Source organism: Corvus cornix, chromosome 3 (genome assembly GCF_000738735.6).
Source record: "Corvus cornix cornix isolate S_Up_H32 chromosome 3, ASM73873v5, whole genome shotgun sequence".
NCBI lineage: Eukaryota > Metazoa > Chordata > Aves > Passeriformes > Corvidae > Corvus > Corvus cornix.
Window position 1 is genome coordinate 53,321,135 of NC_047056.1, and position 25,693 is coordinate 53,346,827.

At 38.1% G+C, this 25,693-nt stretch overlaps 1 protein-coding gene across 2 annotated transcripts; it reads left to right on the top strand.

The window, feature by feature from the left end:
- On the top strand, window positions 1-25,183 carry SERAC1 (serine active site containing 1). Of its 2 annotated transcripts, none has more exons than XM_039570049.1 (17): window positions 1-79; window positions 2,420-2,511; window positions 3,853-3,889; window positions 4,200-4,336; window positions 4,657-4,746; window positions 5,673-5,804; window positions 7,367-7,488; window positions 9,509-9,637; window positions 10,969-11,082; window positions 12,369-12,531; window positions 14,752-14,902; window positions 15,632-15,773; window positions 16,545-16,645; window positions 19,675-19,772; window positions 20,308-20,490; window positions 20,857-21,000; window positions 22,919-25,183. In XM_039570049.1, the coding sequence occupies exons 2-17, from the start codon at window positions 2,421-2,423 to the stop codon at window positions 23,047-23,049; spliced, it is 1,965 nt and encodes a 654-aa protein (XP_039425983.1). In that variant the 5' UTR covers window positions 1-79; window position 2,420; the 3' UTR covers window positions 23,050-25,183. The 2 variants fall into 2 exon arrangements, with proteins under 2 accessions (XP_039425983.1, XP_010398496.1); XM_010400194.4 differs by lacking the exon at window positions 1-79 and adding an exon at window positions 135-1,238.
- Window positions 25,184-25,693: the final 510 nt, after the last annotated feature.

Here is a 25,693-nt window from a genome sequence, read left to right on the forward strand (position 1 = left end):
TTGGCCGGGGCTGCCGGCGGCGCGATGGCGTCACGCGGCACGCGGGGGCCGCCGCAGGGAGCGACGGCGCCGGCGGAAGGTGGGAGCGGCGGCCGCGGGGGGGGCGCGGGGATGGCGGGCGGCACAGCAGGGGGAGGCCGGGGCGCAGGATAATGGGTGTTTTGTTCCTCCCTGGTGGAAGGAGGCGCAGAGCCACCCTCGCTTGGCTCCTTTTACATGTTTCATTGCTTAAAGTTGGGTTTGCTGTAGTGGGTTTTGTTGTTTTGTTTTTTTTTAATACGCCCCAGTTGCGCAGTCGCGAGGCGGGTAGGTGGGCACCGCACCCCGGGGCGGGCCGGGGCTTGGAGCTGCCTAGACTAGCTGTGGAACAGGGTGCGAAATAGGTCCTTTTGCATTAAACTCGTGTGCCCCTAAGCATGAAAAGCTCAGCGTGAGCCGGCAGAGCGCGCTCGCAGCCCGGAGAGCAATCGGCTGAACCGAGGGCAGCGTAGCCGGCAGGTCCAGGGAAGGGATTCTGCCGCCCTCCTCCGCTCTGCTGAGACCCTCCTGGGATCCCTGGGCAGCCTGCAGCCGGCTCTGGGTTCCCCAGCATCAGAAGGACATGGGGCTGCTGGAGCAAGTCTAGAGAAGGGCCACGAAGTTGATAAAAAGGACTGGAGCACTTTTCCTATGAAAACAGACTGAGGAAGTTGGGCCAGTTCAGCATAGAGAGGAGAAGGTTGCATTGGAGACCTCACAGCAACCTTCCAGTATCTGAAGGGTCCTGGAGGGAAGTCAGAGAGGGACACTTAATCGGGAACTGTAGTATAGGACAAGGAGTAATGGGTACAGATAAAAAGGGGAGAAATTTAGACTAGATATTTAGAAAGAAATTCTTGACTGTGAGGGTGGTGAGACACTGGAACAGATTTCTCAGGAGGGTTGTGGGTGTCCCAACCTTGGAAGTGTCCAAGGCCAGGCTGAGTAAGGCCTTGAGCAACACGGTCTAGTGGGAGGTGTCCCTGCCTATGGCAGGGTTTTTTGGATTAGGTGGTCTTTAAGGTCCATTCCAGACCCTTAACATTTGATGATTCACTGTTTGCTCTTGGACCTGAACAGAAGCTCCTGGCAACAGAGAAGTGGCACTCACTTTGGCCTCCTGTGTTTGCAGATGCATGTTGTAGATTTTAGTAGTTTTGGCACCTGCTGTCACTGAACCACATTTTTCTTGCGGACTGTGGTTAGAGAGAAGAGTAAATGTGAGTACTGTGATTCTGTGAGTAAAGGTAGTGAAGGAACTGTCGTGAGACAGAGAGTTTGGAGGCAGGAGAGGTGTCTCTAGAGGACTGATTATCAATGTCTGAAAAGTGTTTCACAGTGTGGTGTACTCTGTTGAAGTGAATGGATAAACAATATTGAAATTATGAAGTCAAAAAGCAGTCTGCAGTGATTGTGACAGTGCTGGGGTAGAGCTGATGTTTTTCAAAAATCTCCCAAACAAGCAAGACAGAAGGGAAAAATCAAAACCTGGGGAAATGAGAAAAGAGGGAAGACATGTTAAAATAATGAAACAAAAGGAGTCCCCTTGTTTAGAGATGTTGGACACTGACGATAAAAATCATATAAGCACTTTTCTTGGTCTGTAGAGATTACCTTAAATTCAAGGAAAATATCAAGCTTCCATATTTCAACATCAGGTTTACATTTTATCACTTTGCTTTAATTGTGATTGTGGTAACAGAGACCTAATTTGACATTTAATAAGGGCGTCTATGTTTCCAACAAGAATTTGATTAGTACATGAAGATACTGGTGTGTTTTTACATCCATTTAAACACATTAACTCAGTATTTCATTTAGTATAAATGCATCGATGCAGACACTGAAATTTCACTTCAAAGATACAAGTTTCATGTTACTTCTGCAGCATATGCAAAGAGTATTAGTTGATATGTAGTAGTTCTTTAAGCCTTGTTAGTCAAAATGAAAGACTTGCTTGCCAGCACAATAAATTATGAACTTTAAAAGCAGTTAGTTACTGAGTTGTATTAAATCCTGTGTCATACTGAGTAATGTCTTGATGGAGATATGACCATATCTGGTACTTAAGGAAGGGTGACTAAGAAGTAGGGAAGGAAACTTTTAGAAGCGGAGAAGTTAATTGGAGATACTTAGTCACTAGAATCAACAGTAACATAATTGAGAAAAAACTGCTTTAAACTTTTCTTGTAATTGAAATTCAGCCCATTAAATTGAGAAGTTTATAGAGTTCTTTAATTGGAGTGCTTTATATAGAGCAAAATGACAAACATGGTTTATTGTGACCTTTGCTATCATGACCTTTGCTGTAAAAAGACAGAAAAAAAATGCTACAGGTTTTCTGCTGTAATTCTTAAATCAATCATTACTTTTTTTTTTTTTTTGCTCCCCCATTATGCAGAATGTCAGTGGCTGCTTACTGTGTATTTTGCTACAGAAAAATAGGAACCTCTGGTCCAGCCACAAAAACACACCTACCCTGGAATGATATCAGTAAGTACATGTCACTATGTATTGATCCGAAGTGTTAATAAAAAGAAATGAGATGACACCATGCATAGTTAAATGATACTTAAGTTCTAAGCCCTTGAACACTTAGCGATTAAAAGCTGCTGTTTGTCCCTGCTCTCTGCTTCTGACCTTGCTTTGCATACTGATATGTAACATGACACCAGCAGATTATCTGGGAACAGATACAAACACTAGATGAGGGTCTTTCCCTAACTAAATGTGATCTCCTTAAACTACCTTCAATTTCACTTGTATCTGATTTTTTTTTTTTTGTAACTTCTAGAGCCATGAAATAATTACGTTCATAAACAGTGAATAAAGCTTGTTTCTATTATTTCTTTTTCCTTTTTTACTCAGCTCTGCAGTCTCTCTTGCTTAGTCTCTGCTTTCTTTAGTGCCTTCGGCATATAATGACAATTCTTACAATTCTGAAATTTATTTCTGAGCATTAAAGATAGGATATTTCAATTTCTGCTCTACAGGAAGCATTGCATTTTTTTCTGTTTCAAACTTCTCTGCCAGTTATTTCTTCAACATGTAGCTGCTGCCTCTTGTCCGCATGCAAAATTCTTATGGCCTCACAAAGATGGAAGCTGGTAGCAGTGGTTGTGGGGCAAATCTCCCAATTCATGCTGAGGAAAAGAAATTATTCATGATAGGTGAGATTTGTTCCAGTGGCTTTGCTGCTACTGGTAATGATAAGAGTTTCTCTGTATAGAGATCCTTATATCCAGATAATCATATCAACTTTGTAGGTACAAAGTAGCTGAAATCTGATAGGAATCATTAGGGTTAAAAGGCAAATTGTTGCAAGTAACATGTGTTTGTTATCTGTTCGCTTTATAAATTAGATTCAATGGTATTACTTTTTAAAATATATTTTCTTATGGAGACTCTGCAGGCCTTCTCAAAGAACATACACAGTCCTGTATGTAATATAGCTCCAACATGTAAGAAAAAGCAAACTCCTTAAAATTAGAGTTCCAAATAACTGCTAGTGTTACAGGCAGAGAAAGTTTGTTGATTCTTGTAGCTGAGCAATGAATGCAATTAAGAGGTAGCAATATTCAAAGTAAATAGCACTGGCAGGATACCTGTTTTATCATCTTGCTTAGGAGAGCAGGAAATCCAAATCAAGTAATGTTTTCTCCATTTGTAAATTTTGGTTAATAATTTCCTGGAAGCCAGAGAGCAGTAGAAAATTTTTTTAAAGCTTGTTCTTAATGGCTGGTATTCTTACTGTCTGATTATCAAATGGTAACTGTGTTTATATTGAGGTGATGCACACAACTTTGTTTGACATTTGGTTTTAATTTTTTCAAGGAAAAATTGCAAAGGTAACTGGATCGCTTATACTAGGGTAAGTTGTAACTGATAAGCATATACATAACTTATGTATACAGTTAAAATTTTAATATATGTATCTTCCAGAAAACGTGCTAATATTAGGGGATGTTAGACATGGTAGGATGTAGTCTTGAATCAGAATTTCTGATAGTTATAACTTATTTCAAGTTTTGTAGCCTTTTCTGTACTTTGCTAGATCAAAATAATCTGCAGACTATTACATATTTTGTAAAATCTGGATGATTTATACCACTGTAGTTGCTAACCTTTTTTCATTATGTTGTTTTAGTTGATATTCATATGCAGTTTTCTTTTCTTTAAAGAGGTTTTGTATTCATTACATATGAGGTCCTGTCCTTAAATAAGTTACTGCAAATTGATACTCAAGCTCTACATCAAGAAAAACTTAAATCCTATGTATACGTACGTACAGCTTCTCTACGTCCAAGTGAATATCAAGGTAAGATACATAATTGTTTGAGTTCTGAAAATAGAATTCTAAGAGAATAGAATGTTTCTGGAAGTTTCCTTATATAACAAGGAAAGTTATATTTCCTGAGGTCTGTTACCAAGAAATGTCACCAAATTTATTTTAAGCTGCTGACTGTATTTTTTTTAAGATATTTTTTTCTATACGTAGTTCTCTATATGTGAGATAATTCTCTTTATATAATGTCTGTATGTATGCGTGTGTGTGTATTTTTTTCCCATATATTTATGAAAAGTGATGTGAGGGAACTGTCTTTCAGAACTTCTAGTAATATAAAAATACTCTTGTAGGGATCACATACAAAGCCAGAAAAGAAATCCATAAAGCAGTGAGAAAAATTCTAGAAACAGAAGCTAAAATCTTCCGGAGACCTTTTAATGGTAGGTATTGAAAGCAGGACTTTATGTATGATGATTATTTCTTAACAGTAAGAAGTAGGGCATTTAGCAAGTAAAATATTTTTTCTCACAAAGTTACCATGTTCTTTTCTTCCTGAAACAGTGATAATATGGCTTATAATTTCTATATTAATATGGATTACATGTTAGTTGTCTATTTTCTATGTATTAAAACAATTTCTTTTCTTAAAGTAAGTGAAAATGATGGTTAAGAGGAGATTTGAGGGTTGGTTTTTTCCTTGTTCCAGAAGAGATTTAAAACTTAAGTTACCAGGTTAATATTTGATACCAGTTTTGTGTACAAAAGGTATTTGTGGGATGAAATACTCTTAAATCTCATTTTAGAAAAGTGTGCTATGTTTTCATCAAAATTGACAATATTAACTGAAAGCAGCACACTTTTTTGGAACAGTGTTGCTGCTTTTTCGAGTAATTTAAAACAAGAATTTCCATTTATATAAGAAACTGTGCTCCTGAGGCATGCTGTCTATTGCCATTTAACTCTCCGTTAAATGATTATAGCAATGTGCATCTCCATTGTGTCATCCTATGAAATTAATTGTTCAAGGTCAGAGCCTCAAGAGTTGCTAACAATTTGCAGCTCCTGCTGTTAATTCTGATTGGTAAGCGCCAGCCAGGGGTTGTGGGTGTCACATAGGTATGAAATATCGACTTGGTGCCACTAAAATGAGTCAAACTCACCACTTCAAGACCAGCATTTTACTGATGCCATTCTGTAGTTGTTTATTGTACTAATTTAATGTTAAAACGTTACCCTCTGAATTACTGTGAACGAGTAATATTCAGATATTAGAAAAAAACATGTTTCCTTATTCAGCACAGAGAAACATGGCTGGTTAAAATGTTCATTAATAATAACTTGGATTTTATTTGTTTCCTGGTCAAAGAACAATTCAGTACCTTTGATGGAGAAGATCATGAGTGTGCCTTATGGCTTCTCTTAAAGAGAAGTCAGTCAGAAGACAAAGCAGTCCGACTGCAGGCTGTACAAGACCTGGCAAGCAACAGTCACTGGCATGGTAATGTATGCTGATGTAGCCTAATTTGTCCCAGAAAGTCCACACAGTCTCAGTTAGCTGTTCCAAGTCTGCTGACAACATGAAGAAAAGCTAGTAGCTGCAGGAAGCATAAATATGCTGGGAAACTTGGTCTAAGATGTGGGGGAATTATTTACATTTCAAGTAGGTGTTCTTTCCTAGTACCCGGACACAGTGTGAGTGTCTGCAGAGCAGGCCTCTCTCTGTTTCCCCACCAGAGATTTGTAACCATTGCTGTGGTGTGGAAGAGCAGTTCATGCTCATTAATTCCTTGGGCTTTCTGTTGGGACTGCTAACACAGTCTCGAGTTTGGCAGTGATTTTTTTTTTATAAGGCTCTGTAGGAGTGAGTTTAAGGCCATGGTTAAATTAATAAAAATTGGTTAGGAGCTGATAGGTAGTAATGACAAACCAGAGGTAGAGGGTTTGTATGTGCAAGCATTATCTGTAAGCCATTTTTTGTCCTAGTTATTACTTAATAGTAATAAGTTCTCCCTCTTGCTCTAGCAACAGATATCCTTGAAACCCCAAGTAAAGGGGAGGTGTGGGTATGTGTATTTGTGTTTCCTCCTCTCTCCTCCATCACCAAGCTACATAAACTAGGTGACATTCTATTCTTGACATTCTATTCTGGACTCTCATTCTGGTAATTTGGTCAGTTGTGGATCTTTCACTCTTCCAGGGCAATTCCACACTGGGATTTATCTTGTTTCAAATTGCCTCTTTAAAATTCTAAGTAATTTCCACAGGGAATTTACACCAGTAAACTGTTTGAAAACATTTGAAAGCTAGGATGTACGAAAACTGAAACTTTGTCCTTTGTAGAAGAATACTGTTAGCAGGTGATTTCAGGATCTCAGAGCCCAAGATGTCCAGTATCAGGAATTCAGTTGCTTTTTATCTCCCTCTTTCTGTAGTGCTCATTGTTGTAGTATTTGGATGTTTCACAAACACTGATTATTGTTGTCAACTGCCTCATGAGGAAAACAGGATTTTTTTAACCTGATACTTCAAAACCAAGTCATGGAAAGTTTAGGACTGAAAGTATGTGCTAATGTTTCACAGCTAGGACCAAAGTGTTCAGCTCCAGTGAGTTCAGTTTGCAGGTATAAATGATCTCCACCAAAGAAAAAATACTGCCAATCTGCAACTGTGAAAAGTGTATTTTAAATGGCTTCTCAGTTTTGTTCTAGAATTGTATAACAATAACAGGAATAAAAGGAAATTTTTATGGAAAGAAGTATTGATTTACATCAAGGTTATATTTTCTTTTCCTTCCGTTTGCCACTGAATTATCAAACTGGCCTTTAATGAACAGTTAGTGCCCAGGTGTATTTCAGCTCAGTATAGTGCTGGTCTAAAATCTGCAGTTTTTAACTTTTGGCATCTGTGGTTATAAAATCAAAGGATTTTTTTAAAGTAGGCTGTGGAGAGATGGTTCTTCTTTTCAAGTATGTTTACGAAGTAGATCACAAACTACATGTAAAACAAAATTAAATATTTAAAGTTAGGGTTAAAACTAATAGTGAAATTCTTGTACAACAGATTATCAATATGGCACAGTTGCTCAAACCTGTGATCAAAGGACTGCTATAGGTTTGGCTCGATCCAAGGATGTCGACCGTCGCTTTTTCCTGCCTCCACCACCACTGCCAAAAATAAAGACTGTAAGTAAAGGAAAAGTAGGTATTAGATGATTCTTAGTTGCTTCTTTTTACTGCTTTTGTTGTTGTTAACTGTTTAAAGTGGAGTTCTTCTAAAGTAACTAACTGGTAGTAAAATTAGGACCCAAATGTATGATATACCCCTGGGGTGTATCTGTGTTAACAAGTGGCATGGTGGAAAGAAATAAGGTTGCAAGCATTGATAAATTGTTGTTCTTGGACTGTATATCCAGTTTACATATTTACAAACAGTGAAGTCTGTGCCAGTTACCAGTCTGACAGAGGCACTGCTTGTCTATACCCAATAGGCAGTGTGAAGAAATCATGCCTTATTGACACTGACAGAATCCTACACATAGAGCTCCTGGAGGCCTTTGCCTCCTCAGTACTACTGTGGTGCTCTGCTGTAGGCCCACCTCTTCACTGCCAGCTTTTGGGTGCCAACAAATCCTTATTGGATAAATTTGGCCTTGCTTTCGTTTAACGTTAATTTTTACGTGTGTGTGTGTATATATTATATATATGTATGATGGCCTGAGGAGTCATGTCATCAGCTTCTTCAATAAACAGCTGGCATATGAAATATAGTATACAAGGTATTTTGTAATGCTATAAGAATGAATAATGCAGAAGGCCCTTGTCAAAAAATACCTGTGTATCTTATTCAACAGAACTCTGAATATGTGCTTTGATTGGTAGTGATATTCTCAGTTTTTGCTTTCTTGTCTTTGTTACGTTATGTGATAGCAGATCTGTACCTGTCAGTCCTTAAATACTAGGTTACACTAGTATATGGTAATGGATATATATTTACAGCAGTATGATTGCTAGATGATTGAAGCTAAGAGTTGCCAATCTGCTGCTTAGGAAGTTGAAGCAAATCATTGTGGCAGCTCTACACAAATAAGTCTCCATCTCTTATTTTATCAAGGATTGGAATAACTGCAAGTTCCATGACTGTGGGCAAGTGAAATTACTTTGTTGAATCTATCAAACAATATATGGATTGTTAAATGAATACTTACATTAATTTTTTAGACAAAACCTTAAATGTCTTTATTTTTTACTGGTAATTTATGCATTCATTTTAATGGTGCAGCACCAAAAGCACAGCATCACAAGCTGGTGAATGGGGAAGGTGATTGTCCCACTCTGCTCTGCACTGGTGTGCCTTGAACACTGTGTGCAGTTTTGGGCACCACTCTATAAAAAAGACATTAAGCTATTAGAGAGGGTCCAAAGGAGGGCAACAGAGATGGTGAAGGGCCTTGGGGGAAGCTGTATGAGGAGTGGCTGAGATCACTTGGTCTGTTCAGCCTGGAGGAGACTGAGGGGAGACCTCATCACAGTCTACAACTTCCTCATGAGGGGAAGCTGAGAGCAGACACTGATCTCTTCACTCTGGTGACCAGTGAGAGGACCTGAGTGAGTGGCCTTGAAGCTCTGTTAGGAGAGGTTTAGGTTGGATATCAGGAAAAGTTTTTCATCCAGAGGGTGATTGAGCACTTGAACAGGCTCCCTTGAGAAGTGGTCATGGCCCCAAGCCTGACAGAATTCAAGCAGCTTTTGGACAATGCTCTCGGGCACATGGTGTAATTCTTGGGGATGGTCCTGTGCAGGGCCAGGAGTTGGACTTCTGTGATCCTTGTGGGTCACCTGCAATTCTGAGTATTTTATGATTCTATGAAAATTCTGTGTAGTTAAGGGGGAACTTTTAAGTTTCCTCTGCCAAGAGGAACTGGTTTTTCTTCTGCTCTTTGGAGCCATTAGAATAAGGCCACCAAAGTATGAAGTGTAAAGCTTGCTTTTCATCACTTATTTGGTGGTTTTAGAATTACCAGTTTCCAAAGTCTTTACAGGTATAACTATTAAACTGAAGTTGCAGAGCACTTAAGTCCAGGGTTCATATTTTATGGCCTCATTAGCATGACTGATTCCATTATTTCAAATACTTCTTTCTTCTGTGTTTTGCTGCATGCTTTGAACAAAAAACCTAAAAGCTATTTGTGCTTGCTTCTCTCAGGATTATCCCATAGAAGATGAACTTCGCTTGTTGTTGGTATCTTTACCTCAGACTGGTCTTGATCCATGTGTCCAGTACTTCACATCTCTTGCATTACGTGAAAGTAGCCAGACTCTTGCTGCACAAAGGGTGAGTTTCCATCTGCAGAACAGAACTGTTTGGGTTCTTTGTTCCTGCAGAGCTCAGAGATACAAACCTTTTTCCATATTTTTGATCGTTGTAAGAGGAAGAGAAGTACAGACACTTTGTGATTGTAGAACATAAGCAAAATCTCTTGTAAATACAGTGTCTGCTTGAAAGCTTGTTTATATTTCCCAGCTGTACTAGTTGAAAGGTCTAGTGCAAGATTATATTTTATCTTCCCGTTAAGCAGACATTTCAACACTCTGTCCAAGACTTTCTTTCCCCTTGTGCTCATAAAATTTTTCACATTCCATCTTACTGTTGTTTGAATGTTCTTTTACTGATGAGTTTATTAAACCTCTGTTAAGTCTATAGTAAAATGGTAGGTTGTTAGCACACCTTAAATAGTAAACTCTGTTACATCACATGGAAATGTCTCCCTGAAACAGGTCCCCGTTACCAAACCAGAATTGGAGTAGTCTATGGTCTGTTTGGACTTGGATCTAGGAATGCTTCAACTCTGTCTGTGCAACAACTTCCTAAGTGGCTTTAGGAATGTTGTTTAAAGTGCCGTTATTATTATTTTAAAGTAATATTTGTTATGTCAGTTTCATCCACTCTCTCGTGAATTTTTTGTTGTTGTTGTTGAAAAGTTCTGACTTCTTTAATCGGTGATTGTTATTTTTTATAAGATGCAATAACAAAAATGAATGTCATTTTAATAACAATGCTTGTCAATCTTCATTTATAAAGTTTTCACAGTGCAATAACTCTTTATTTTCTATGACAGAGTTATGTGTGCTATTTTTACACTATCACTCCTTTGTTGTTTTCACAGCCAGAGCTCGTGCTACAAAGGGAGCTTTGGTAAGACACCACACTTGGAAGTATTTTGATTTTTGTTGAGGTTATGTTGGTCTTTCTGCTGCGTGATTAAGAGACTGGTCTTCAGAGGCTGTGCCACATACTGAAGACCTTTTTCCCTCCTCTTCTAATTTTTGCAAGTCTAAAGATAATCTGATTCTTGCTTTTTTATGCTTAAGCAAATGATCTTAAAAGATGACATTCATTAACAAAATAAGAATCCTACATTTTCCCCTTTATTGTATGTTTTGAACTTAATAGACTAAGGAGACTACAGACTTCCAGTTAAAAATAGTGAATACTTTAATGATGTACTGTTGCTTAATTTGTACATTTTGAAAAGTGCATGCATGCTGTGCACTCTTAAAAGAAATTTCTGTAGATCATTACACACTTAACATTCTAGTTTAGAAATGCTTTTTTTTATGTAGCCATTTGAAATGTGTTTTAATTTTTACTGTGTTTCATTTCAGGGAGGCTTATGGTGTTTTGGAGGAAATGGACTTCCATATTGTGAGACATTGAGTAAAATCCCTTCAGAGACAGTGGAACTCTTTTGCTTGCAGGCTTTAGTACAGCATTCTAAGGTAGTTTGTCCTTTAAACTGTAACTGAAAAGCTACATTTATAGACGTTCCTTTGTAATGGACTCTCATGTACTGGGAAGGAGTTGTCCTTTCCTTGTCTCCTACCCCTCACTCTTTCTGTAAGAATGTTCAAACAACTGAGACAGGTGTGAAATGAGCACATTTGTATAACAAACTAGTTTTTTTTTCCTCAGGGGGAAGTGTATGTAAGTTTTGTTGTTGTTTCTAATACGCCCTTACAAGTTCCCCTGTACTATACCTGTATGTATCATTCAAGAAGTAAAAAAGCAGCTCTGAAATTCCAGGTTTCTACAAAACAAAATAGCCTTGTGAATTCACTCTAATCAGAAACCAGAACAGAATGCAAACCATACCCATACATAAAGGTATTCTTTGGGTAGAACATTGCACAGCAAGCAGCTAATACAGTGTCCTTCCCAGGACCAGTCTGTTTTTTGCAGACACAGATGAAGAGTGTGGAAGATATTTTGTAACAGTGATTCTTCTTGTTTCCTATTGCTACATTCTTCTGTGTACACTTAATTGTTCGCAAGCCTAGAACACTGAGAAACAGTGTTGAGAACACCAAATTGTTACTGATAGTAGGGATGGATAAAGTGCAGTTTCCCAGTACTCTTTTCACATCTTCCATATATATAGAAATTCTGACTTAGTCTAGAATTTGTTATATTCTAGATTTTCAGTTTAAGCAAGTTGTGACTGTACTCATTCCAAATGCCTGTTGAAAGCTGCAGACTCGAGGATATCAGCAGTTCCAAAGCTACCACACATATTCATCTGGACTAAATTGTTGCCCTTAGGATCAGTAATGATAGCAGTACTAGCTGGAATGCAAAAAAACCTTTTTCATTTCAAAGAGAAGGAATTATAATGATTGCATTTTAGGTGATGGACAAGTGGCTCTGGTTGAGATAGTGCTTTAGCAAATGCAGACAATTGACCTGTTCAGCCTCTTGACCTTGAGTTAAAATTTGATCATGCCAAGTGGAAACCATTTCATATCCCTCAGATGTGAAGAAGAGTAGAGAGGTGGTACTCAGAGTTTTTCAAGTTGTCAATTCATAGAGATCTTGCATTTTGCATATTAAAATACTTATTACTTCTTCAAATACGGCATAATAAATTCTAGATTAATAGTAATTCCTATGAAACAAGGGCTGTGTTATACCTGCTTCTTAAAACTCCCTAATTTGTGAATTAACAGCGTCTAAAGAACCTTTTGCAGAACATCTGTTTATTGTCACTGTATTTACTGTGTAATGCCAGATTTCTTCTCACTGTGATAAAATTGAAGCTAAAGGAGGCCTTCAGTTATTGCAGAGGATATACCAGCTACGTAAAGATTCAGCAAAGATACAGAGGAACATAATTCGCATTATTGGGAATATGGCTTTGGATGAACGCCTTCACTCATCCATAGTACATGCAGGTAAAAGGAAAGCTGTTTCAGTGGTAGATTTCTACTCCAAAAGTTTCAGATAAATAAAATAAATAAATAAATAGAAAATATCAATGTGTTGTTCTGTGCAAGTCCAAGCTGGCGTCTGCCTGTTAAAAGCGGTGTGCATTTTTAATCTCCGTTATACAAACGGGAAGTAGCAAAGGCACAGGAAAAGACGGTGAGGGTGGTTAAAAATTTGCAATGGCTGTGATAAAAAGAATAAATAACTAGACTAAGACACTTGGAAAAAGCAATTGAAAGAGAATGTGACTAAGATTAATAAAATTCTCTTCACTGGCATAGAGGAGGCAGAGGGAATGGTCATCTGCTGTTAGTTGTAATGCAAGACCAAAGGTTCTTGTACATTATAGAGACAGAAATAAATAGTATTTTTCCATAAACTGCATAACCAAAATAAAACTTGCCACAAAACATTGTGGTAGTTGAAGACTTACAGAGCTTCAAAGAGTGATTAGACAATTCATATAAAGAAAAATCCACAAAGTTCTACACATGGAAACCAGGTTGGCTGCAGAAAACCTGAGGGTATAGACTAGAATCAGCACTATATAATTGTCCTTTTATTGCTCTATTCTTATATTGTTCTGCAGCTTCCACACTGCTCACTTCTGAAGAAAGGCAGCTGGACTATAAAGGCCTTTGTTCTGAGCTCTGGCACCATTCTTAAATTACTATGATTGTTGAAACCATATGTGTAGAAGAAGAGATTGAAACAGGAGACCTGTCAGGAGCTCCCTGGGACAGAGCTCTCAGTACAAAAGGAATTTTAGACAGTGAATCAAACTCCAGAGATGAGCAGTTGGATACTGCTAGTCCAGAGTTGGATAAAGCTTCTCATTTATTGCTGAATGATGCATAAGAAGAAATAACCTCTAAGGTTCTTTTTCTTGCAAAAACTGCTGGGATAGGAAGAAGAAAACCAGCGATATACTGTGTAATAGCTGTGATGGGATATTTGGGGGCAGAACACTTATCTTTGATTCTGAACACTTATTTTTGACTCTTCATCTTGGCTCATTTAAGAGAACTGAAAAACCAGAGATGAAGCCAGTTTTACTCAGACTATCTTGGCAGTCTTCCATTGTGTTTGGAGAACTGAAAGTAGACTTTAGATAGTATTCTTGTTAAGTACAACTTTCACAGTGGTCCGCATATATTCTGCTTAGGAACATAATTTAAATACATTATTCTTAAAAAAAAAATCCTCAAAAAACTCCTCAAAGGTAGTAGCAGTTTTGTTTGTTTGTTCAAAACAAAACTGAAATGTCAATTCGTTCTTTTCCTCAGTCTACAGTGAACTAGCTTGAATTAGCAAGTTACTGACTATACTAGTAGCAACATGGTCTTCAAACAATGCTCATGAAGTAAACTCCCAGGTTTTATTTATGAACTTGACTGTAATGTAGTTGTAATTTATAGGCCACTTTTGCTGTCAGCAATAAGATTTATCAGGATTTTAAAGAAACATGTGCATATGCACATAAAATATATTCCTTTACATTTCTCACTAGTCTCTGAACATTCCCATCCATGTTTAAGAAAATTTTACACCTTAGGTAGAGTATCATAAAGTGTCTGTAAGTCATAGTATCTTTGACTTAAAATTAATGAGGGTTGTATCCAATTTAATTGTCCTATGTTTCTAAGGTATAAATAGTATATAATTTTTAGAATAGGGGAGGTGATTTTAATTACTTAGAGTTTTTCTTACTCTGGATTTTAAAATTAAAAATTACTGTACTTTCACAGCAAGCATCAATTTTTTTACCTGCCATTGCTCCTGTAGGTTGTTTCCTGTGCCTTTCTTATGGTTTAACTTCATTGTCTCCATCTTCCTGGCATTTTACCTGCAAAAAGAGATCTGAGGTCTGTTCTTGCTACAACTGTGCTGACCTGCTGATACACTTCCTTTTTATTCTGAGAAGGGGTTCTCCTTCAGATCATAAGCTGAACAGTAAAATACACTGCCACCTTGCCACTCTGAGTTTTTGAATTTTGGAGATTCCACTTACCTAGCCTTGGCTTTCCTGAAGTAAAGAGTAGATTGAAATAATTTATTTTGACATTACCATTCTTAAGTTTTAACATCTATTTTCAGAAGTATAGTTTGATGGGTGATGTTTCTGAATTCTGTTGTTTGGATGATGTTTCTATTAGTTAACCTGCCACTTCATTTTCTCAATGTAGGTTGGGTTTCTGTACTTGCTGAAGTAATGAAATCCCCACATGTCATTCAGTCTTCTCATGCATCCAGAGCTTTGGCTAATCTAGACAGGGACACGGTGAAAGAAAAATATCCAGATGGTGTTTATGTCTTACATCCACAGTATCGTAGCAGGTAAAGTAGAAGGAGTCATTTTACGTGCTGTACTTGGAGGCACTTGTTCTACTGTTCTGTTACAAAACTTTGGCAGAGTTGACATCAAAGAGCTGCTGTACTGATGTCACCTTGCCCCTCCTGCTCTTTGGTGAGTTGAGAGGACTGAATTTAGATTCTCAAGTGGAAGAACAACAGAAGTGGTTGCAGCAGTCCGTAAATGTGAACAGAGTATTACTGGAATGCATGGAGAAATCTGAACACAAAACATGAAATTAGTTGTTGCTTTGTGTGGGTTGCAACTGTGACACTGCAACTGTGACAAGACACTGCGATACAGTGTCTTGTAATTATTCTGCTGGCAACAGCTCTTGTTGGCCTAAGATGCAGTAAATTTTCATCCTTATTAATAGTGATTGTGTATTTGGGACTGAAGCAGTCTCCAGTGTGGGGTGTCACTTAGTAGTAACTATTCCCTGGGTCATTGGTGTAACTCAGGTTACAGTGAAGCTCTAATATGATGATAAAGCTGGAGCTACCGAGCCACATTAACAGTAGCTGGAGGGAAAGGTCCCTAGTTTTTGTTTTTATCTGAGTATGCTCTTTGAAATATCATGAAGTGTTGTCCATAAGATAAGAAATCACATGTATTGTTAAAAAAAAGCATTTTGGCATCACTTAGGTTAAAAGTTCCAACTTGCTAAAAGAATAAGTACCACACATCTCTTAAAATTTCCTTTTGTTGATCAGCCAGCCCATCAGAGCAGACATCCTTTTCATTCATGGTCTTTTGGGAGCAGCATTTAAAACCTGGAGACAGCAAGACATTGACCGGCATTTGGATAAAAAGACCTCAGAAAAGGAAGAGGACTATATTCAGTGCTGGCCAAAGGTAAAAAGACAGTATCATTTTCACATGTGGCTGCTTTTCTCATTAATGAGAGCTGTCCAGAGCATCTAGAAGATTGCTGTCTGGCAGATGTCTCTTTTGAATTCAATTACTTGTAATTTATTATACAAGTAGCAGTTTTTGAGTTCCTGATGATAAATTTTTGTTAATGAGTTGTTTGTTGTTCTTGCATGGAAAAGTCCCTGCAAAGTTTTATATTCTCAACATCTTTCGCATGCTAGTGAAAGAGGAGGCAATGGCTGCTTTCCTTATGCTCTCTGTTTTTTTTAGTGGAATGTTATTGCTGAGGAAAAGATTTATAAAATAGCATTTTAAATTAACTTCCCTTTCTTACATAGGTGTCTGAGTACCTCACTTTGTGCAGGTTGCCATTTAAGGGTTGTTGGTGAATAAGTAACTACTGCTCCAAGCAAACTCACACCTGTATAGCCACTAAAGTATCTCTGTGAAATATGAACTGTTTAGTCCTGTTGGTAATCTTAGTAACTCTTGTTTCACCCAGGAGAGGGAGCCAGCAATGCACGAGTTAGAGATGAATCTTCATTCTTTGCCTGCTTTGTGGCTCAGGAGCAATCTAGAGTTCAGCAAGTAATAACAGAATAATAATTGAGGTATAAAATGTATTTGGGGATTAACTGAAGAGCAAAAATCTTGCTTGATATTGTCCTCATAGTAGCATCTTTCCTCCATTGCTTGCAAGAGTTTAAGTACTTTAATTATAAGCTCCTTTGGTTTTGCTTTTCTTTAATTTAGACATGGCTTGCTTCAGACTGTCCTTCCCTTAGAATCATATCTGTGGAGTATGACACCCATTTGAGTGACTGGAAAGCAAAATGTCCTGTTGAGGCTCACAGGTAACAAAAGCAGCATCTGCAGTTTGGAGGGGGGGGCAGGAAGTAGACCTGTAAAGCTGATCCTTGGGATCACCTAGTGTGAAGGAGTGAATTTAACTTTTCCTGTTGCTTTGAAAAATCAAATGTGGAAAAATACTAAGTATAGTCATGGTACACTTAAGTTTTTAGCCTCATGAATAGCTACATATGGCAATTGCATTAATTCTTACAGTCTGTTCCTCTTCATGTTAAGGGACACAGTAAATTATACTATTGGTTAATGAAAATACAGCATAAACTTTATATCTTAAGGTGAGTATTTTTTAAAGTGACACAATAATGCTTCATAAGCACAGCAAAAAAAATCACTGTACTGTGGCTTTATACTCCTGATAAAATGAAGCATATATTTTCATAGAATCGTTTAGGTTGGAAAAGACCCTTCAGATGACCAAGTATAACCGTTTACCCAGCACTGCCAAGGCCACCACAAAACCATGTCCCTAAGTGCCACATCCACTAGCCTTTTAAAAACTTCCAGGGATGAGCTCAACCACTTCCTGCGCAGCATGTTTCAGAGCTTTACAACCCTTTTGAGGAAGAAATTTTTCCTAATATCCAACCTAAACCTTCCCTGGCACAGCTTAAGGCTGTTATCTCTTGTCCTGTCACTGGTTCCCTGGGAGGAGAGGCCAGTCCCCACCCGGCTACAACCTCCTTTCAGGTGGCTGTAGAGAGTGGTAAGGTCTTCCCTGGGCCTCCTTTCTTCCAGGCTAATCAATCCCAGTTCCTTCTGCCTCTCCTCACAGGACTTGTGCTCCAGACCCTTCACTGGCTCCATTGCCTTTCTCTGGACCTGCTGTAGCACCTCAATGTCTTTGTTGTAGTGAGGGGCCCAAAACTGAACACAGGACTCGAGGTGCTGCCTCACTAATCCCTTCCCTAGTCCTGCTGGCCACACTGTTTCTGATATAAACATACTTTTATTCAAAAAATGGTACTTTGATGATAAAATATGACAACGGTATCTGATTCAATCAGAGTGTAATTGCCCTTGCCAGAGGAATGGTGTTTTTACTGACCTTGAACAGGGTAGGTCAGAGGAGGATGCTACCATCAAATGTGTTCCTCATGAAAAATAAAAACACTTTGGGCCTGTAAAGGTTTTTTGTCTTTAATAGAATTTGGTAATTAAGTTCAGTGATCTTTAAATCAGAATCCTTCAAACATTTATGCAGATACTTAAGCATGTAACTAGTACTGTAAATTTGACTTGTGTTCTGCAGCAGAGGCATGTACATGGCTGCTTACAGGTTAAGAATCTGAAAATTAATGATGTTTTTTGTGCAGGGAAGAAAAAAATTCAACATGTGTATAATAGACTGGGAACTCTGTGCTTGTTCATTCCCTCTTCCCTCTGGCTATATGAACGATCAGTGCAATTATTGCATTAAAGAAAACATGGAAGCAGGGGAAAAAACAAGGAAGACATGACTGTTAATGTGCCTATTTGAAATTAGGCAGAAAAATGACAGTAAGAAGCATGTAGGTGGTTACCTGTGCAGGTCCAAAGAAGACTGGAATTGGCTTTAAGTTGCACCAGGGGAGGTTTAGATTAGGTATTAGGAAAAAATTCTTCACTGAAAGCATTGTCAAGCCCTGGAAGAGGCTGCCCAGGGAAGTGGTTTATTACCTCTGTCGCTGGAGGTAATAAGAAGGCAGATAATGCCCTTAGGGACCTGGGTTTGTGGTGGACTTGGCCATCCACCTTGGGCTAACAGTTGGACTCAATGGTCGTACTGGTCTTTTTAACGTAAGTGAATTCTATGATTCTAAGAAAACTCTTCCTGTGTCTGTCTGGAGTAAGTATGTTAAAAGAAATAAACATATATTTCCTTTTGTTTTCCTAAGGTAACGTCTTTTTCATTACAAAATAGAAAATTACATTAGCTGCTATTTATGGTCACCCAACCATAGTATTTGATCATTTTATAATTTGATACGGCTAATAATAAATGAAAGATATTGAAGATATTTCTAACTAGTGGGAGCAAAGAGGTCGCAGTAGAAACACAACCTTACGTTTGCTCTTAAATGTATGGTCTCATTCACTGCTTCAGAAGTGAATTTTTATGTCTCTCTGCTAGCCTAGAGCATACTGTTCAACTGAAAAGACACATTTGATTATCCTTTTCATATGTGTTATAAAGCAATTTCTGGTGAGAATGCTGAGATCAATAGAGACGAAGTGAATTCTTTTGCACGGTGGTTGCTCCCACGTCCTGATGTTTTCATTACCCAAGGGCCTTCTGTGTTTGATTCTTGTTACACTGCAAGGAGTAATGTAAAGTGCTAATGTGGCACTTCCAAGCTTGGATTGGGAATTGGCATTGGTTTTGTTTTGGTTATACTGCAGATTCATTTTAAACCTCTGATGTGTAGCTTATCCTTTCCAGAGCTCAGTCTTCTCATTTATAACATGGAGATTATTGTGCTTTCAGTACTTTTCAGCACTATTCCAGTATAAAGCATTTGGAGATTGTTGTCTGGCAAATGTAACTGACATTAGCTGTGATTTTTTTTTTTTAACTTATCGGTTGATCATGCACATAGTTTTTAAATTTCTGTATATTGCTCTACATTTTGAGCATTGTTTAGCAAAGTACATGAGGTTTGTTCATGTTGGAGGGAGTAAAGTTCATTATGTGCTGATGTCGCTTTCATAGAATAAAAATTGTTTTGCTACAATGTGTAAATGAAACTATCTAAAACTCCATAAAACAGCTTGCCAAGAAAGCAGAAATGTTTGCTGAGCAAAATTAAAATAAAACTTTCTAGCAAGAGCAGGAAACTAGCTCAATTCCCATTGACCTTGTGAAGCCATCCTTACAAAAGTTTTTGGCCTTTTTCAATGTGGAAACAATAATTAAATTGTTAATATTTGTTTACCAAATTCACTTTCATAAATGTGCAGCACTAAAATTCATTGTGGTTTAACATTGCCTTTTAACCTGTCATGCTCCATTATGCCTGTGTTTGTTTCTTTGCAGGAAGTCTATTGCTTTCAGGAGCAGTGAGCTGCTTGACAAGCTCAAAGCTGCTGGGATTGGAGACAGACCACTGGTGTGGGTATCCCATAGCATGGGTGGTAAGCATGTTGCCTGTTTCATATAAAGCATTTATTTGCAGTTAGAATTCAGAATAAGCCATTAACCAAATTCAGGTAAAAATGCAATTATTCAGAATAGTTCATTTAAAAAATTGGCAAAGACCTAAAAATGAAAAACAGATTTCTACTTTCTTACTGCATTATATTTAATAGCATATACATTTTGAAAGGATTTTTAGTGCTGTTTGTTCTTACTGTGTTGATTTAAAAACTCAGTTGAAATTCATGTAAATGGAAATCCAAAGGCAAAATTTTCTCTATGATCAGGCATATAGTAAATGTCATTAGCAACACATAAAGCAAATCAAAATTGGATTTGCATCATTCATTGACATTTTATATTGATGCCTCCTCAGGCTTGGTTTGGGTTTTTTTCAAGTTAATCTTACATATTTGACAATCTAAGGACTAATCAACCAAGGCAAGAATGTGGTAGTTGTTTCATGGTTAATATAGCATGATCATTATTTCACAGTGATTTAAATCCTTGCATTAATTCAGCTTCTGTTGCCAGGTCTTCTAGTCAAAAAGATGCTGGTGGATGCTTCCAAGAATCCAGAAATGGATAAAATTGTAAACAACACCAGAGGAATCGTATTTTATAGTGTACCTCACCATGGTTCCCAGCTGGCTGAATATTCTATAAATGCCAGATACCTCCTCTTCCCGTCTGTGGAGGTTAAAGAACTCAGCAAGGGTATGTTCACTTTGCTACCATCTAACAACAGGGAGCCTGCTAATCTGTTCATGGTGCTTTGGGGTTTTTCATCGTGCTATCAGAAAAAGCTGGGTAAAAACAACAAACCCCCTTTTTTGTGTTTTGGGTTGTGTGTTGAATTATTGCAAGTAATTCTGAGTAGCTGTTTCATTTGATTGCAGAGGTGAGAGGAAAAGGGGGAGTCAGAACAAGTTGTTGCATATGCTAGTTGGAAAAAGGGGATTACAAACAAAATGCTACTACTTTTACTGTCATAGTAATAAAAACATCTCTTTAGCAATGCACTCTTGCCAGAAAAATGCTATAATCTTAAAACACTGCAAAAACTATGTTGCTCTTTTTCAGATTCTCCTGCCCTTAAAGAGCTGAATGATGACTTCTTGTCTTTTGCCAAAGACAAGAAATTTTCAGTGCTGAGTTTTGCAGAAACCCTACCAACACACATAGGCAGCATGATAAAACTGCATGTTGTACCTGTGGAGTCAGCAGGTAAGTGAGAAATAGCCATTTAATTTATTTAATTTGGTATATATTGATGTATCATTGACAATGAGAAAGGGTTATAAATGTTATGGTAGAAAAACCTAGAAAAATGCATCTGTTGTGGTGTGGGGGGTTTTGTTTAAACTTTTGACTGAGCCTCCCAGCTGAGATCAGAAGCAGCTATGTTTAGATCTTAGAACAGCAGTTTGTTTGTTTGGATTTTTCTAAATGAGAGTGAGGCTTGTTGAAGAAAGGAGGATAGACCCTGATCTAATGTTACACTGTTGGAGTCCTTTCCTCTGTAATTATGACTACTTGTGGTTTATCTTTCTATAGGTAAGCTGAATAGTGTTTCAGATGCTTCTGTAAATTCCAGCTATTTCCTCCTTTAAAAAGCTAAGAAAGAAAATTAGTAAACTGCTAAGGGAAGGAAAAAGTCACAAAGCCGGTTTTTAGTGCTGAGAATCCTTTACCTTTCACATCTCATGAACTCAAGCAATAGAGTTTGCCTCCTGAAGAGTTCCCTCCATCTTTTTGCCTTTTGTAGGAAAAGGGAAAACCAGATTATTTTTTTTCCCTTGCTTTTTTTATATGTTCAACTTAGACAACTGTTTCAAGTCTTATATTTTCAGGCTTTCTTTTGCACTGCCCAAGGTATCTGTAAGGCCAGAAACCATTGCTTTGTTAGGTTTTAGATCAGGCTTTCCACCAGCTAAATCCACTAGCTTGAGTGCAAGGTCAGATGCTCTGAAAAAGGTGTACTATACATCCCTGTTTCTCTGAATCACTATTTAACAGTATTTTTACAGTATGTCTTTCTTGAGCAGCAATGTTCTGCAGAAATGTTGCTGATGCACTTTTATTGTCGAGGACTGAAAAACTGGACTTTTTTGTGTTATTATTTAACAAAATAAGATTAAAAAGAGGGCCAAATAACAGAGCCCAAATGAGCACTGTGCACTTGTCATTTTGTAGCATCTCTCTCCTCTGCTAGAGATGACACCCAGTGCAGCACCTAAGTGCTGTTGAAAACCCTTAGAGGGCACATGGCAGTTCAGTAGCAGGACACTCACTCTGTTCAAAACACAGGCTGACAAGCAGGAAGCTCCCTGACTGTTGCATGTCTGCTTGGACACATGAAAGCAGAGCTTTGTCCTGCTCTAGTGTAATCTTACGTGGTTAAAGTTCAAAGCAAAATGGAGGATTTCTCTAGATGAGAAGTGAATAGACAATAAACTGGAATCTGGCAGTAACATCATCCTAACTGGAAAGTTGGTAGTAATGGCTGTCAGGAGAGAATAAATGCTGTAGTGTGCCCCAAAATCAGTAGCTGAAAATGGAATATTTGTATTCTACAATTAAGCAATGTAAATATTTCATTTACCTGGAAATGTGTGTAGTGATTTGCAGCATATTTCTATTTCAGGTTCATTCTAGTACAAATTTTAATCTCCACATCAAAGTATTTTTGTAAGGAATATGGGCAGTTAGTGGTGATCAGATTCAAGATACCATGCATTAAACTACATCCCTGATCATATCAATGCTTAAACCTCAGTCAGGACTGTGCTGTTGGTCAGGTGCTGGTAACTGAACTTTTGTTTCAGCAAAGTTGTCTGTATGGAGAAATGTACATTTGTGTAGTTCGAACAAAGGCAGCAGAACTCTGACCTAATGGTGTAGTGTGCCAGTGTGGGTTTTGTGGCAGCATTGAGCTCTATCTGGCCATAACTGTGTACTGATGCTTTTAGCACATGAAAAAATAATGATGACCAAAGAGTTATATTGAAGATAGGAGAAGTTGCTTTTGAGAGAGAAATTGCTAATGCAAGATGTTCTTTTCAGTTTAGGTCACCTTATGAACTCTGGTAGTTTTCTCTTCTCTTCTCTTTTTTCTTTTCTTTTTTTTTTTTCCCTTTCCCAGACTTAGGAATTGGAGACCTTATTCCAGTGGATGTTAATCATCTAAACATTTGTAAGCCAAAGAAGAAGGATGCTTTCCTGTATCAACGTACACTGAAGTTCATTCAGGATGTTTTAGCCCAAGAACTGTGAGACTGAGGTTTTGCCCTCCTTTCCTGCTTATGTCCTCTTTTTGGTGTAACACAGAAACTTCTCCTAACATTTGTTAGGGGATCTGCAGAATTACAAGGGTGCTATGTCAATAGTATCTGCTGCTGAATCATTTTCTGTACATCTCAAACTTCAGACACCTCTCCAATTTATTTCTCAAAATACATTCAAAACAAATACAAACTTGACAAAAAGAAAGTGTGTGCCCAGGATATCTTCTTTTAGCAAAAAAAAAAAAAACAACCCCAAGGCTGCTTTGAAAACAGATAAATATACAGCTGGGATAAAGTCTTATAGAGAGGATTAGAAACTATTAACTGAGGTGGTTATTTGTTGTGTCAAAGGGGAGAAGCGGCATGTGACTGCTGCAAAGTTTTGGTTTATTGTTCATGTTAGGTAGCCTGACTGGAACCTGAAAAAATAGTATCCAAGTGAATGAAGGTGGCATTTTGGTCATGGCCCAGTTACAGGAGGTTTTGTCATTTGCCTTTTTATTTAATAGACCACCCAGATTTGCCAGAGGTCATGGCAACTGTTTTTCTGCATGAGAAAGAGACAGGTTGGTAACTTGCCTTACTTAGAAAATTGTCATTGTTTTAGTCTGTTTGTATTAATGAAAACAAAAAAAGATAAATATTCACCTTCTTGTACATTTCCCTCCTAATCTTAGCAACTTGTGACCTTGCTTTCCTTAGGACAGGGTATATTGGTCAGCCAGGGCAGTTCTGTGCTTGCTCACATTGAAGATGTGCTCAATGGGCTCAGCTCTTCTGCTTTACTCTTGGGACACACTAAGAAGATGGTACATTCAAATCCCTGACTCCTGTTACTCATACAGAAACCTTTCTGTAGCTGATTTAAAGAGGAGCATTGAAAATGGTCAGGTGGAGCACAACAAATGTAGACCCTGACAAGAAAGGTAATGCTTAGAGTTTGGAGCTGAGGTAGAAAAAATTAAAGCAGGAAAAAAATCAGATTGTAAGGCCTCACTGGAAATTACCACAAATGGTTTGGTTTCTTGGGGCCCAAATATGTCTGTTGGTGTAGACACAGAAAAAACAGCAGTGTCTTATTTGACTCTGTTTATGTTTAGGATACCATAACGGTACTGATGAGAAATCAGTATTTTTAGACAGATAAAAAAATGTCAGTGCACAGTCACTTTTTTAAAGTCTTAGATATTTTGCACTGTGGTTAAAAGCAGCCTTGTGTTATTGTGGTCTCTTTACTTCCTTTCTTTACACCTGCAACCCTCTCTGAAACCAAGCATAGGCTGTGTAAGGCTGTGCAGCCTTTGCTGACCATTTGTTAAATAGGGTCTGTGTTGATGACAGGCTTGAGGTGTCTCCTCACGTCACTTCTCTGAGATGGATCCAGTATTACTGCCCTTCAAATGATGGCTGTGAAAGCTCTCAAAGAGGTGGGATGCACCTTGCAATTCTGCATGGACTTGGTGCTGGTGGGCATCGCAGTCCTGCCAGGTCCTGAGGCCAGCCCAGCGGGACACTGCAGCTGAAAATACACTTCTGCAAGTTGAGGGAGTTGTGAAGTAAAGTTCACAAGAGCAGTACAGCACTACACTGGCAAAAAGAGCATTTTTCCCCCTAACTGAGATGTAGGTAAGAACACTCCATGGCAGTATTTTGTATAGAAAATGTAACAGAAATGTCGTAATTTCTAAAGAGCTTTATCTTTTTACACTGTGGTCTAGACTTCAGAGTGTAAATATATTAGTGCACTTTGTATTCACAAAGTAGAGAGTATGTGGAATTCATGGTGAATAGACAAGACTTCTAATAACTGAATGCTTATTTAGTGTGACAAATCTATTGGTTTTAATAGACTTCTTTGGCTTACACGGATTCAGATCAGTGACATTAAACATTAATCTTAGTAAATGCATCTATGTTTTGTAACTGGAACTCTTAAGGCAGTGTTCTCCTTTTTGTAACTGTATTTATATATGTGTAACTTCTAAAACTAATATTTGGTGGGGGAGTTGTTAGGTTTGGGGGTTTGGGTTTTATTTTTTTGGAATATAGTAATAAAATGTGATTTAAAAAATGTCTTGGATATGTCACAAAGTGTATTAAAGGTTAATGATATGCCGGCTGAATACTCTGGACCATGTTCATTTTGTTAAAGACCTGCATTATTTTTTGGTGATTGTCTTGTGCTGGGACAATGTAACGTTACCCTTCACTTGGGTAAGAGGCACAGTGCTGGGGGCCAACTGCTCAGCCACATTTTGCCAACCTGAACAGTTTTTCAGTTGTGCTCTTGGATTTTGCAGCAATGCCTCCTGAAGTGTATACAGACATTAGTTTGAGGGCCAGCAGGTCTGTTGCATAGCATTCATGTCTGCTTCCCATTAGGAATTGGATGCTTTTGTGCTTCCTGGTGCCACATTAATTGAGAGTAGTGTCTTTCTGGAAATTCTCAGGTCTCAAATTACTCTTTTAATCCCATCCAATGGCTCAGCTGCAGGTGTGTGGCAGGCAGGTTGTGTGTGAGTCATCTGAGGAGATGGTGTTTCATCTGCATTGTGGCATCCAAGAGTAAAATAGTGAGACAGGAAGGGAGGACTAAAAGGGGTTGGTCAGTCCTCTTGCACTTGTTGTCCAGC